General features: G+C 52.4%; 1 protein-coding gene across 2 annotated transcripts in view; it reads right to left on the bottom strand.

Moving 5' to 3' along the window:
* The window catches only part of LOC116953991 (monofunctional C1-tetrahydrofolate synthase, mitochondrial-like), a 44816-nt gene that overhangs the window by 13448 nt on the left and 15669 nt on the right, over positions 1-15699 (bottom strand). For both annotated transcript variants that reach the window (XM_076052024.1, XM_032974358.2), the window contains 5 exons: positions 12689-12791; positions 11573-11649; positions 7601-7741; positions 1719-1787; positions 714-825 (listed from right to left, as the gene is read on the bottom strand). In XM_076052024.1, coding sequence (XP_075908139.1) covers positions 714-825; positions 1719-1787; positions 7601-7741; positions 11573-11649; positions 12689-12791 — 502 coding nt within the window. The remainder of the gene's footprint in view (positions 1-713; positions 826-1718; positions 1788-7600; positions 7742-11572; positions 11650-12688; positions 12792-15699) is intronic.

The following is a 15699-nucleotide window of genomic DNA, read 5'->3' as shown; positions in this document are numbered from 1 at the left end:
TTGTCACCTTTTCACCAAGCTGCTTGGCAATGGTCTTGTAGCCCATTCCAGCCTTGTGTAGGTCTACAATCTTGTCCCTGACATCCTTGGAGAGCTCTTTGGTCTTGGCCATGGTGGAGAGTTTGGAATCTGATTGATTGATTGCTTCTGTGGACAGGTGTCTTTTATACAGGTAACAAGCTGAGATTAGGAGCACTCCCTTTAAGAGTGTGCTCCTAATCTCAGCATGTTACCTGTATAAAAGACACCTGGGAGCCAGAAATCTTTCTGATTGAGAGGGGGTCAAATACTTATTTCCCTCATTAAAATGCAAATCAATTTATAACATTTTTGATGTGTTTTTCTGGATTTTGTTGTTGTTATTCTGTCTCTCACTGTTCAAATAAACCTACCATTAAAATTATAGACTGATCATTTCTTTGTCAGTGGGCAAACGTACAAAATCAGCAGGGGATCAAATACTTTTTCCCTCACTGTAGCTCAGTTGGTCATACCCGGTAAAATAAAAATATATTTTTAGTTTAGGATTTGACCCTGGTTAGGCCTAAGACCGAACCGCTCGGGATGCACTGCCCGGTCCCATCGCCTCTCAGACGCCAAGGAGGTGGGGTTGAGACCGGATGGCGCGTGGATGGGTCACCACTGTGCGTCGTCAGCAGGTGTTATAGGCTACGGGGCCGAGGGGTTGTGGGTGGCAGTTGTTAAGAGCGTACCCACGAAGCCCTGCTCTCCCACCAGCTTGAGGGCGATCTTGTCGGCCAGCACCGAGGAGTTGCCGTGGGCGATGTTCGCGAAGGGGCCCGCGTGGACGAACACCGGGCTTCCCTGCGGGGGCCGCAGACGCGCGTCGTCGGACAAGAGACACAAAACTCCCCCCAACGAACAACAAAGACAGCAGCAGCAGCAGCAGCAAGCTCTTGCCTTGTACGCACATCCGGCACGGCAGAGACTACATAGCGACGTTTTTAATCGAACGTAACTCGTCGAGTTTTCTCAGCCAACATAACGACTTGTGGTTATGTTGTCGATCAGAGGGCAGATGCCAATGTCTAGGACTGAAGCTGGCCACGACGAGAGGCCTTCAGCAGCGAGAGAGAGAGAGAGAGGAGAGAGTTGTTGTCGCTCTTCCTCATCCACCTCCTGCACAGACCACAGTGGGTTCACTGTGGGGTCCGTAGTGTGGGTTGCATGGCCACAGTCTCACTCCTGTGGCTTGTGTCTTTAATATATCTCTATGGGTCCATTTGAGTCTCTATGTGTCTATATGTGTCTCTATGTATCTCTATGTATCTCTATGTGTCTCTATGGGTCTCTGTGTGTCTCTGTGTGTATATCTGTGTATCTCCATGTGTCTCTATGGGTCTCTGTGTGTGTCTCTATTCACCTCTATGTATCTCTATGGGTCTCTATGTGTCTCTGTGTGGGTTGCATGGCCACAAATGCACTGCTGTGGCTTGTGTCTTTAATGTAGCTCTATGGGTCCCTGTGTGAGTCTCTATGCACCTCTATGGGTCTCTATGTGTCTCTATGTCCCCCTATGGGTTCACTGTGCGGTCCGTAGTGTGTGTTGCATATCGGCCCGCTGATGTTCTGATTGTTCTGTAAGTGTCTTCGAGGAGGAATGTCAAAGGCAGGAGGAGGAGGGGCGGTGTTGTTTGCGTCTCGAACGAGGCGGCGTTTGTCCTGGGACCCGGCGAGCCTTTCGCTGTGGGCCTCACCTGCAGCGTCTGCATGAGGTTGGGTTTGATGGCCTCCTTCATGAGCACCGCGAGGGCCCCGCTCACCCCCTGCAACAACAACGGCGGCGGTGGTGACACAGGCGGACGGGTGGAATCCGACGGGCTGTGAAGCTCTACTTCACAGATTGTCCAGTAAGCGGAGCGCGAGGGTTAAGGCCACGCCACCGTTCTACGAGTGTGGAGGGGTTATCGGGACTCTGTAAGGGGGCGGGGGGGCGCGGGGGGCATGGGAGGAAGGGGGCGTGGGTGGCGAGGCGACGCCACGGATGTAAAGTGCAAACGAAGCGGCGATTTCCGTGCGGAGGAGCTGTAGCCGAAGGCATAGGACGTGCCCGATTGGTTAATTGATCAGGGCTAGAGATAGGGCGAGTACTCGCGTGTTGATTGGCTAGTTGGTCTGGGCTAGAGAAAGGGCGAGTGCTCACGTCTGATTGGCTAGTTGGTCAGGGCTAGAGATAGGACCAGTACTTGCATCCGATTGGTTAGTTGGTCAGGGCTCGAGAAAGGGCGAGTGCTCACGTCTGATTGGCTAGTTGGTCAGGGCTCGAGAAAGTGCGAGTGCTCGCGTCTGATTGGCTAGTTGGTCAGGGCGAGTGCTCACGAATGATTGAATCATTGGCTATTTGGGGTTCAGGGGACTGCTAATGTTTGATTGGCTCGTGTGCTCCCCCCGACCCCACCCCCCGCCAAAATTGCTCGTTCCTTCCCATCCCAAGTGAAAATTCCACATTGCCATGATGAGCGTGAAGGCGGCGCGGTCTGTGGCTCTGCCGGGTGTCTTGCCTCTATTGGCGGTGAAGCAGCAGCAGCAACTGTTGTTAGTTTCAGCGTGAGCCCCTGTACGAGTTGACGTGTTAGTTGACGTGTTAGTTGACGTGTTAGTTGACGTGTGAGCCCATGTACGAGTTGACGTGTTAGTTGACGTGTTAGTTGACGTGTGAGCCCCTGTACGAGTTGACGTGTTAGTTGACGTGTTAGTTGACGTGTTAGTTGACGTGTTAGTTTCAGCGTGAGCCCCTGTACGAGTTGACGTCTTAGTTGCCGTGTTAGTTGACGTGTTAGTTGACGTGTTCGTTGACGTGTTAGTTGCAGTGTGAGCCCCTGTACGAGTTGACGTGTTAGTTGACGTGTTAGTTGACGTGTTAGTTGACGTGTTAGTTTCAGCGTGAGTCCCTGTACGAGTTGACGTCTTAGTTGCCGTGTTAGTTGACGTGTTAGTTGACGTGTTCGTTGACGTGTTAGTTGCAGTGTGAGCCCCTGTACGAGTTGACGTGTTAGTTGACGTGTTAGTTGACGTGTTAGTTGACGTGTTAGTTTCAGCGTGAGCCCCTGTACGAGTTGACGTGTTAGTTGACGTGTTAGTTGACGTGTTAGTTGACGTGTTCGTTGACGTGTTAGTTTCAGCGTGAGCCCCTGTACGAGTTGACGTGTTAGTTTACATGTTAGTTGACGTGTTAGTTGACGCGTTAGTTGCCGTGTTAGTTGACTTGTTAGTTTCCGTGTTAGTTGACATGTTAGTTGACGTGTTAGTTGCCGTGTTAGTTGACGTGTTAGTTGACGTGTTAGTTGCCGCGTTAGTTGACGTGTTAGTTGACGTGTTAGTTGCCGCGTTAGTTGACGAGCTAGTTGCCGCGTTAGTTGACGTGTTAGTTGACGTGTTAGTTGACGTGTTAGTTGACGTGTTAGTTGACGTGTTAGTTGACGTGTTAGTCACCGCGTTAGTCGACGAGTTAGTTGCCGTGTTAGTTGACGTGTTAGTTGCCGCGTTAGTTGACGTGTTAGTTGACGTGTTAGTTGACATGTTAGTTGACGTGTTAGTTGCCGCGTTAGTTGCCGCGTTAGTTGCCGTGTTAGTTGACGTGTTAGTTGACGCGTTAGTTGCCGTGTTAGTTGCCGTGTTAGTTGACGTGTTAGTTGACGTGTTAGTTGCCGCGTTAGTTGACGTGTTAGTTGCCGTGTTAGTTGACATGTTAGTTGACGTGTTAGTTGACGAGTTAGTTGCTGCGTTAGTTGACGCGTTAGTTGCCGTGTTAGTTGACGTGTTAGTTGCCGTGTTAGTTGCCGTGTTAGTTGACGTGTTAGTTGCTGTGTTAGTTGACATGTTAGTTGACATGTTAGTTGCTGTGTTAGTTGACATGTTAGTTGCCGTGTTAGTTGCCGTGTTAGTTGACGTGTTAGTTGACATGTTAGTTGCCGTGTTAGTTGCCGTGTTAGTTGACATGTTAGTTGACATGTTAGTTGCCGTGTTAGTTGCCGTGTTAGTTGACGTGTTAGTGGACATGTTAGTTGCCGCGTTAGTTGACGTGTTAGTTGACATGTTAGTTGCCGTGTTAGTTGCCGTGTTAGTTGACGTGTTAGTTGATGTGTTAGTTGACGTGTTAGTTGACATGTTAGTTGCCGCGTTAGTTGACGTGTTAGTTGACATGTTAGTTGCCGTGTTAGTTGCCGTGTTAGTTGACGTGTTAGTTGACGTGTTAGTTGACATGTTAGTTGACGTGTTAGTTGCCATGTTAGTTGCCGCGTTAGTTGCCGTGTTAGTTGCCGCGTTAGTTGACGTGTTAGTTGCCGCGTTAGTTGCCGTGTTAGTTGCTGTGTTAGTTGACATGTTAGTTGACGTGTTAGTTGACGTGTTAGTTGCTGTGTTAGTTGACGTGTTAGTTGACGTGTTAGTTGACATGTTAGTTGACGTGTTAGTTGCCGTGTTAGTTGACGTGTTAGTTGCCGTGTTAGTTGCCGTGTTAGTTGACGTGTTAGTTGCTGTGTTAGTTGACATGTTAGTTGACATGTTAGTTGCTGTGTTAGTTGACATGTTAGTTGCCGTGTTAGTTGCCGTGTTAGTTGACGTGTTAGTGGACATGTTAGTTGCCGCGTTAGTTGACGTGTTAGTTGACATGTTAGTTGCCGTGTTAGTTGCCGTGTTAGTTGACGTGTTAGTTGACGTGTTAGTTGACGTGTTAGTTGACATGTTAGTTGCCGCGTTAGTTGACGTGTTAGTTGACATGTTAGTTGCCGTGTTAGTTGCCGTGTTAGTTGACGTGTTAGTTGACGTGTTAGTTGACATGTTAGTTGACGTGTTAGTTGCCATGTTAGTTGCCGCGTTAGTTGCCGTGTTAGTTGCCGCGTTAGTTGACGTGTTAGTTGCCGCGTTAGTTGCCGTGTTAGTTGCTGTGTTAGTTGACATGTTAGTTGACGTGTTAGTTGACGTGTTAGTTGCTGTGTTAGTTGACGTGTTAGTTGACGTGTTAGTTGACGTGTTAGTTGACGTGTTAGTTGACGTGTTAGTTGATGTGTTAGTTGCCGTGTTAGTTGACGTGTTAGTTGACATGTTAGTTGACATGTTAGTTGCTGTGTTAGTTGACATGTTAGTTGCCGTGTTAGTTGCCGTGTTAGTTGACGTGTTAGTTGACATGTTAGTTGCCGTGTTAGTTGCCGTGTTAGTTGACGTGTTAGTTGACATGTTAGTTGCCGCGTTAGTTGACGTGTTAGTTGACATGTTAGTTGCCGTGTTAGTTGCCGTGTTAGTTGACGTGTTAGTTGACGTGTTAGTTGACGTGTTAGTTGCCGCGTTAGTTGACGTGTTAGTTGACGTGTTAGTTGCCGTGTTAGTTGCCGTGTTAGTTGACGTGTTAGTTGACATGTTAGTTGCCGTGTTAGTTGCCGTGTTAGTTGACGTGTTAGTTGACATGTTAGTTGCCGTGTTAGTTGCCGTGTTAGTTGACGTGTTAGTGCCGTGTTAGTTGACATGTCAGTTGCCGCGTTAGTTGCCGTGTTAGTTGACGTGTTAGTTGCCGTGTTAGTTGCCGTGTTAGTTGACGTGTTAGTTGACGTGTTAGTTGACATGTTAGTTGCCGTGTTAGTTGACATGTTAGTTGACATGTTAGTTGCCGTGTTAGTTGCCGTGTTAGTTGACGTGTTAGTTGCCATGTTAGTTGACGTGTTAGTTGACATGTTAGTTGACGTGTTAGTTGACATGTTAGTTGCCGCGTTAGTTGCCGTGTTAGTTGACGTGTTAGTTGCCGTGTTAGTTGCCGTGTTAGTTGACGTGTTAGTTGACGTGTTAGTTGCCGTGTTAGTTGCCGTGTTAGTTGACGTGTTAGTTGACGTGTTAGTTGCCGTGTTAGTTGACGTGTTAGTTGACATGTTAGTTGCCGCGTTAGTTGACGTGTTAGTTGACATGTTAGTTGCCGTGTTAGTTGACGTGTTAGTTGACGTGTTAGTTGACGTGTTAGTTGACGTGTTAGTTGACGTGTTAGTTGACGTGTTAGTTGCTGTGTTAGTTGACGTGTTAGTTGGCGTGTTAGTTGCCGTGTTAGTTGACGTATTAGTTGACGTGTTAGTTGCCGTGTTAGTTGACGGGTTAGTTGACGTGTTAGTCACCGTGTTAGTCGCCGTGTTAGTCGCCGTGTTAGTCGCCGTGTTAGTCGCCGTGTTAGTTGCCGTGTTAGTTGCCGTGTTAGTTGCCGTGTTAGTTGCCGTGTTAGTTGCCGCGTTAGTTGACGCGTTAGTTGCCGCGTTAGTTGCCGTGTTAGTTGCCGTGTTAGTTGCCGTGTTAGTTGCCGTGTTAGTTGCCGTGTTAGTTGACGTGTTAGTTGACGTGTTAGTTGCCGTGTTAGTTGCCGTGTTAGTTGCCGTGTTAGTTGACATGTTAGTTGCCGCGTTAGTTGACGCGTTAGTTGACGTGTTAGTTGCCGTGTTAGTTGACGTGTTAGTTGACGTGTTAGTTGACGTGTTAGTTGACGTGTTAGTTGCCGTGTTAGTTGCCGTGTTAGTTGACGTGTTAATTGACGTGTTAGTTGCCGTGTTAGTTGACGTGTTAGTTGACGTGTTAGTTGCCGTGTTAGTTGACGTGTTAGTTGACGTGTTAGTTGCCGTGTTAGTTGACGTGTTAGTTGACGTGTTAGTCGCCGTGTTAGTCGCCGTGTTAGTCGCCGTGTTAGTCGCCGTGTTAGTCGCCGTGTTAGTTGCCGTGTTAGTTGCCGTGTTAGTTGCCGTGTTAGTTGCCGTGTTAGTTGCCGTGTTAGTTGCCGTGTTAGTTGCCGCGTTAGTTGACGCGTTAGTTGCCGTGTTAGTTGCCGTGTTAGTTGCCGTGTTAGTTACCGTGTTAGTTGCCGTGTTAGTTGCCGTGTGAGTTGCCGCGTTAGTTGCCGTGTTAGTTGACGTGTTAGTTGACGCGTTAGTTGCCGTGTTAGTTGCCGTGTTAGTTGACGTGTTAGTTGACGTGTTAGTTGACGTGTTAGTTGCCGTGTTAGTTGACGTGTTAGTTGACGTGTTAGTTGCCGTGTTAGTTGACGTGTTAGTTGACGTGTTAGTCGCCGTGTTAGTCGCCGTGTTAGTCGCCGTGTTAGTCGCCGTGTTAGTTGCCGTGTTAGTTGCCGTGTTAGTTGACGTGTTAGTTGCCGTGTTAGTTGCCGTGTTAGTTGCCGTGTTAGTTGCCGTGTTAGTTGCCGTGTTAGTTGCCGCGTTAGTTGACGCGTTAGTTGCCGTGTTAGTTGCCGTGTTAGTTGCCGTGTTAGTTGACGTGTTAGTTGACGTGTTAGTTGCCGTGTTAGTTGACGTGTTAGTCACCGCGTTAGTTGCCGTGTTAGTTGCCGTGTTAGTTGACGTGTTAGTTGACGTGTTAGTTGCCGTGTTAGTTGACGTGTTAGTCACCGCGTTAGTTGACGTGTTAGTTGCCGTGTTAGTTGACGTGTTAGTTGACGTGTTAGTTGACGTGTTAGTTGACGTGTTAGTTGACATGTTAGTTGACGTGTTAGTTGCCGTGTTAGTCACCGTGTTAGTTGCCGTGTTAGTTGCCGTGTTAGTTGCCGTGTTAGTTGCCGTGTTAGTCACCGCGTGGGGTCACCGCGATTGTGTCGTCGTACCAGGTCCTCTGCGGTGACGGGCTCCCCGCTGCGGCTCGTCGCCACCACCATGCGGGCCAGACGCTCGCGCATGTCGCCCAGGCCGCCGGCGAGAGCCAGGATCGCCATGATCTCGCTCGCCACCGCGATGTCGAACCGGGTCTGCGGTGCGGCACGCGGGGTCGGGGGGGTCGCGGGTCAAGGGGTCGTCGTGTTCCGCTCCGAGTTACGACACGTGACGTGTCGAAGGCTCTCGCCTCTGGCAGGAGGTCACAGCAGGTGCCATGGGTTGACCGGTTCAAATAACGTCACCGGTGTTGGCTGCGAGAGGGAACCGAACTCGGGTCGCCGGGTTCGATAGCGAGTTACGCTGCCCGCTACACTACCGCTACACTACCAGTCGCCCTGCAAGCAACACGCACACCGCCACCGCACCGCCACACACAACAAGAACAACAACAACAAGAAGCGTCGATGGCAGGAGGTCACGGGACAGACCCAGTAGCTGCCATGGGTTCATTGAGACGAGTGGCCGATGCACCCCCCCTGGTGCCCCCTACTGTGCCCCCTACTGTGCCAACTTGCTGTGTTCTAGCCGCCCGGTGCTCCGCACACACCACTACCACCACACGCCACTACCACCATAAACACCACTACCACCACACACCACTACCACTACACACACCACTACACACACCACTACCAGCACACACTACAACAACAACAACCGCCATTCGCCACTAAGTGGCGGTGACGTCACCACGACGCTTGTGCCAGGCCATGTGCACCTTGAGGCCACGTGAAGTGTCGAACGCCCGCGGGCAGGAGGTCACGGGGCAGACCCAAGTGCCACGGGTCAACTGACTAAGATGACTGAGATGACTGGCTGATGCACCACCTGTGCCCCCTACTGTAACAACCTGCTGTGCTTTAGCCACCTGGCGCTCCGCTCGTTGTTGTGAGCGTCGCTCCACCGCCCTCCGTTGTTGTTGGAGGGCGACTACCTCCAACTGCCCAGTAGCATCCTTCATGAACCTCCTCCACAGAGGCCGATCTTGACACCGCTGGTACCAGTCATCGGCAAGTCCACTCAGCTCCACGTCCTCCTGTACCACATCACTCCATCTCTTCTCTCGCCCGTGCCGCGCCTGTTTAGCCCCCTCGATCCGGCCGAACAAAAGCTGTTTCGGCATGCGGTGGCTGGGCATGCGGGCTTCATGACCCAGCCAACGCAGCCTTGCCTGCCGGAGGAGCTCACCGATGGGGCCTTGCCCAGATATTTCAAAGATTGGTGAGCTCCTCACACAATCCAGCCTGGTTAAACCCAGGATGGATCGTAGTCAGGCTAGCCTAAATGTTTCTAACCGGCGAAGATGTTCAATTAGGGGGGTCCACGTTTCGCAAACGTAGAGAAGGGAGGGAATGACCGTGGCCGAGAAGACCTGAAGCTTAGTGTGGAGCGACAGACCAGGTAGCTTCCACACAGCGTTTTGCAACCGATGAAAAGATATTGCCGCTCGACTGATTCGGAGTGAGACCTCTGCTGTTAAACTGGAGCCAGTCATAAGCACACTGCCCAGGTATGGGAAACTCTCCACTGTCTCCACAACTGCCCCATCACCGATTGGGAGTTGCGGGGGTGGAGTGTCCGATGGTACAAAATACCCAGGCAGGTGCTTAGTTTAGGTGGGACTGATGGTAAGGCCCCATCTCTTAGTGGCACACTCCAGTCTCAGCAGCAGCGTCTCCGACTCCTCCTCTGAATGAGCAGCTATTACCAAATCATCGGCATACATAACGTGGTTGAGCAATAGGGAGCCATCCCTTGACCGCACCCGGGCATCGATCAGCGTCCCATTATATCTGTACCATATGGAGATTCCCCCGGTACAGCTATTGAAGACTTCACGAACTACGTGGTCAAAATAGATGTTAAATAATGTGGGAGCCAGAGGACATCCCTGTCGCACCCCAAGGTGTACAGGGAATGGCACTGACTCCCGGCCACGTAGTTTTACCCGGGCCCGCTCACCATCATGAAGGTCCTTAATGATCGTGAGCAGAGGGTCAGGTACTCCAAAAGCACGAATAACAACCCATAGCCCAGGCCTACTGATGGTATCATAGGCCTTGACCAGGTCAGTAAAGCAGAGATGTAGGTCTTGTTGGAATTCCCTACACCTCTGCTGTAGCAGACGGACAGAAAATATGGCATCTGTGCAGGACTGCCCTTTCCTGAAACTGCATTGGGGCTCCGCAAGCCTCTCCTCAGCATGCCTGGCAAGGCGATGTTGAATAATCCATGCCAGGACCTTTCCCGGCACACTGAGGAGTGAGATGCCCCTGTAGTTGTTACAGTCTGTGCGGTCCCCCTTCTTAAAGAGGGGGACCACCAGGGCATCCTTCCAATCCTGCGGAACCCGTCCAGTGGTCCAGACCGTTGTTATGATGTCATATAGGGCAGTCTGTGCACAAACGCCACCCTTCCTCAGCATTTCGCTTGGGAGATCATCTCTGCCCGCTGCTTTTCCTGGTCTCAGACTCCGGATCGCCTTCAGTACTTCCTCAACAGATGGCACCTCAGCCAGCCACTCACAGGGGGTGACTTCTTCCAATATTTGAGGCACCGCAGCCTCAGCAGGGTCATCCTCACTTTGTGCCACGATGTTTTCCTGGCTGAGGGATTTTCCCTCCCCCAGGACCTCACAGAAATGCTCAGCAAATCTGCAAACCTGTTCCTGGGGGTCGGAGATTGGATCACCGTTTTTTCCCCTAATGATGGTAATAGGTGTGGCGCTGCAGGTTACTTTTTTATGGAGTTAAATAGAGATTTGTGATCATGGGCCACTGAGGCAGACTCCATCTCCTCAGCAACCCGCGACCACCACCCATCCTTGCAGCGCCTCACGGTTCTCCGAACCTCCGAGCGAAGGCTGCGGTAAGCCTCCTCATTCTCTGACGTGGGATTCTGTAGTCGATGACAATGTGCCTGTCGCTTTTTCTCAACCATCCTGAACACCTCCTCTATCAGCCAGGGTCTCTGGAGAGGTCTGGACCGCATACCCAAAGCAGCCATTGCAGCTGCATGAGTCATAGTCCTAAACCTCGCCAATCCCAGCCGCAAGCGATGATGAAATTCTCGCTTGCAACTTTCATCAGATAACTGAGACCAGGCCACTTTAGGTCGGAATGGGGTCCTGGGTGTACACCCACCACCGGAGTGGAAGAATGGCAGGCGCATCTTACAGATGACTAGTCGATGGTCAGAGGGCAGATCAGCTCCACGGTAGGTCCTGATGTCAAGGACATGGGCTCGCATCCGCTGGTCCGTCACTATGTAGTCCAGCAGATGTTCTTGCTTGGACCCGGCATGCATCCATGATGTTGTGTGGATGCACCGATGCTGGAACAGCGTACCACCACACGCACCACTACCACCACACACACCACTACAACCACACACACCACTACCACCACACACCACTACCACCACACACCACTACCACCACACACCACTACCACCACCACTACCACCACACGCATCGCTGCCACCACACAAAAAGACAACGATTCCCACCGTGTAGCCTCTAGGAGGCTGTTGGGGGGCCAGTGCCATCAGCGAGTAGCAGCGCCTAAGAAGGCCGGCACGGCACACGAAGGGGCGGTTGCCAGCACTACGACCGGCCGCCTTTGTCTCCCGAGACATTAATTTCAGGCTAAGTAGACCTAGTGGAGGCCCAGAGAACCGGTTCAGATAATCGTCACCGGTGTTGGCCGTAAGTGAGAATCGAACTCGGGTTCGTAGTGCTAACCACTGCACCACCGCTCCCCATCAGTCGCTGCACACGCACACACACGCACACACACGCGCACACACGCACAAAACACACACGCACAACAACAATAACCGTCACTCGCCACTAAGTGGCAGTGATGTCACCACGACGCTTGTGCCAGGCTATGTGCACCTTGAGGCCACACACACGCACGTACCTCTCTTGTGTGTCCTTTCTCGGTAGGAGACTGCCCGATGGTCACTTGGCGCAGGTACCGGTCGTTTGTGTCCAGGACTGAATGCATACACACGCACACACACGCACACACACACACACACGCAAACACACACGCACACACACACGCACACACACGCACACACACGCACACACGCACACACACGCAAACACACACGCAAACACACACGCAAACACACACGCACACACACACACGCACACATGCACACACACGCACACACGCAAACACACACGCAAACACACGCGCAAACACGCACACACATGCGCACACACATGCGCACACAAACAAAAATAAAGACAAAGATCCCCCGTATAGCCTTAACAGACTGTAGGGGCAAGTGCTGTTAGCGAGCACCTATGAAGGCCGGAACGGTACACGAGGGGGTGGGTGGCCAGCACCACGCCCGACCGCCTTAGTCTCCCCAGTGGCAATGTTTTTATCCACCGCATCAGGTACTCATTTGAGGCTGAGTCGACCTAGGGTAGGCCCAGGACCGGTTCAGATAATCGTCACCGGTGTTGGCCGTGAGCGGGAATCGAACCCGGGTCGCCAGGTTCATAGCGCAGCGCGCTAACCGCTACACATTAAGCAGGTGCACGGACTACACCACAGCAATTGAACCGTGAATCAAATCACGGCTAAGAATCATGCCAAGTCTTCGAATGGCACGGCAGGGGAGGCGTGAGTTGGTGCATGGCTCATGCACACAATGACAAAGATCCCCCGCATAGTGTTCAGGGGCTGTTGGGGCAAGTGCTGTTAGCGAGCAGCACCTGTGAAGGCCGGCACCCTAGTACACGTGGAGGTACAAGCGTGGCCAGCACCACGCCCGGCCACCTTTGTCTCCCCGGTGGTGATGTTTACACACCGCATCAGGTATTCATTCGAGGCTGAGTCGACCTAGGGAAGGCTTAGGACCGGATCTGATCATTGTCACCGGCGTTGGCCGTGAGCGGGAATCGAACTCGGGTCGCCGGGTTCGTAGTGCAGTGCGCTAACCGCTACCCCACCGCTCCTCGCGCACGCACACAGACACACGCGTGTGTGCAGAGGCACTGCAGGAGTGTGACCTCTGACCTCTATTCCAGGTCACCGTGTCGGGGTCAATGTCCAGGCGAGCGAACCGGGTCACCTCCTCGCTCGTCAGAGAGTCGGCCTCCGTTTTGCAGATGCCCAGTTTCTGTCAAACGTTGACTCACGCGTCAACTCACGCGTCAACTCACACGACAACTCACACATCAACTCACGCGTCAACTCACACGACAACTCACACATCAACTCACGCGTCAACTCACACATCAACTCACGCGTCAACTCACGCGTCAACTCACGCGTCAACTCACGCGGCAACTCACTCGGCAATTCACGCGACAACTCACACATCAACTCACACAACAACTCACACATCAACTCACACGACAACTCACACGTCAACTCACGCGTCAACTCACGCGGCAACTCACACATCAACTCACACATCAACTCAAGCGTCAACTCACGCGACAACTCACGCGGCAACTCACGCGTCAACTCACGAGTCAACTCACGCGGCAACTCACGCGGCAACTCACTCGGCAATTCACGCGACAACTCACACATCAACTCACACGACAACTCACACGTCAACTCACGCGTCAACTCACGCGGCAACTCACGGCAATTCACGCGGCAACTCACACGTCAACTCACTCGTCAACTCAAGCGTCAACTCACTCGACAACTCACGCGTCAACTCACGCGTCAACTCACTCGACAACTCACTCGACAACTCACGCGTCAACTCACGCGTCAACTCACGCGGCAACTCACGCATCAACTCACGCGTCAACTCACGTGTCAACTCACGTGTCAACTCACGCGTCAACTCACTCGTCAACTCACACGTCAACTCACGCGTCAACTCACGCGTCAACTCACGCGTCAACTCACGCGTCAACTCACTCGTCAACTCACTCGGCAACTCACTCGGCAACTCACGCGTCAACTCACGCGTCAACTCACGCGTCAACTCGCTCGTCAACTCACTCGGCAACTCACTCGGCAACTCACGCGTCAACTCACACGTCAACTCACTCGACAACTCACGCGTCAACTCACGCGTCAACTCACTCGACAACTCACACGTCAACTCACTCGTCAACTCACGCGTCAACTCACGCGGCAACTCACGCGTCAACTCACACGTCAACTCACGCGTCAACTCACGCGTCAACTCACGCGTCAACTCACTCGTCAACTCACTCGGCAACTCACTCGGCAACTCACGCGGAAACTCACGTGTCAACTCACGTGTCAACTCACGCGTCAACTCACGCGGCAACTCACGCGGCAACTCACGCGTCAACTCACGCGGCAACTCACTCGGCAATTCACGCGACAACTCACACATCAACTCATACGACAACTCACACATCAACTCACACGACAACTCACACGTCAACTCACGCGTCAACTCACGCGGCAACTCACACATCAACTCACACATCAACTCAAGCGTCAACTCACGCGACAACTCACGCGGCAACTCACGCGTCAACTCACGTGTCAACTCATGCGGCAACTCACGCGGCAACTCACTCGGCAATTCACGCGACAACTCACACATCAACTCACACGACAACTCACACGTCAACTCACGCGTCAACTCACGCGGCAACTCACACGGCAATTCACGCGGCAACTCACACGTCAACTCACTCGTCAACTCAAGCGTCAACTCACTCGACAACTCACGCGTCAACTCACGCGTCAACTCACTCGACAACTCACTCGACAACTCACACGTCAACTCACGCGTCAACTCACGCGGCAACTCACGCGTCAACTCACACATCAACTCACGCGTCAACTCACGCGTCAACTCACGTGTCAACTCACGCGTCAACTCACTCGTCAACTCACGCGTCAACTCACGCGTCAACTCACGCGTCAACTCACGCGTCAACTCACGCGTCAACTCACTCGTCAACTCACTCGGCAAATCACTCGGCAACTCACGCGTCAACTCACGCGTCAACTCACGCGTCAACTCACTCGTCAACTCACTCGGCAACTCACTCGGCAACTCACGCGTCAACTCACACATCAACTCACTCGACAACTCACGCGTCAACTCACGCGTCAACTCACTCGACAACTCACACGTCAACTCACTCGTCAACTCACGCGTCAACTCACGCGGCAACTCACGCGTCAACTCACGCGTCAACTCACGCGTCAACTCACGTGTCAACTCACGTGTCAACTCACGCGTCAACTCACTCGTCAACTCACGCGTCAACTCACGCGTCAACTCACGCGTCAACTCACGCGTCAACTCACGCGTCAACTCACTCGTCAACTCACTCGGCAACTCACTCGGCAACTCACGCGGCAACTCACGCGTCAACTCACGTGTCAACTCACGTGTCAACTCACACGACAACTCACGCGTCAACTCACTCGTCAACTCACGTGTCAACTCACACGACAACTCACGCGTCAACTCACGCGTCAACTCACGCGTCAACTCAAGCGTCAACTCACGCGTCAACTCACGCGTCAACTCACTCGACAACTCACGCGTCAACTCACTCGACAACTCACACGTCAACTCACGCGGCAACTCACGCGTCAACTCACGCGTCAACTCACGCGTCAACTCACACGACAACTCACACGACAACGCACTCGTCAACTCACGCGTCAACTCACGCGTCAACTCACGCGTCAACTCACGCGTCAACTCACGCGGCAACTCACGCGTCAACTCACGCGACAACTCACGCGTCAACTCACACGACAACTCACTCGTCAACTCACGCGTCAACTCACGCGGCAACTCACGCGACAACTCACGCGTCAACTCACGCGGCAACTCACGCGTCAACTCACGCGGCAACTCACGCGACAACTCACGCGTCAACTAACGCGGCAACTCACGCGGCAACTCACACATCAACTCACGCGTCAACTCACGCGTCAACTCACGCAGCAACTCACACGGCAACTCACACGGTAACTCACGCGGCAACTCACACGTCAACTCACGCGTCAACTCACGCGACAACTCACGCGTCAACTCACGCGTCAACTCACACGGCAACTCA

The sequence above is a fragment of the Petromyzon marinus genome, chromosome 53 (genome assembly GCF_048934315.1).
Source record: "Petromyzon marinus isolate PM22_M1 ecotype Great Lakes invasive population chromosome 53, UKy_Petmar_22M1.pri1.0, whole genome shotgun sequence".
NCBI classification, from domain to species: domain Eukaryota; kingdom Metazoa; phylum Chordata; class Hyperoartia; order Petromyzontiformes; family Petromyzontidae; genus Petromyzon; species Petromyzon marinus.
This window is presented reverse-complemented; position numbering and strand designations above follow the sequence as displayed.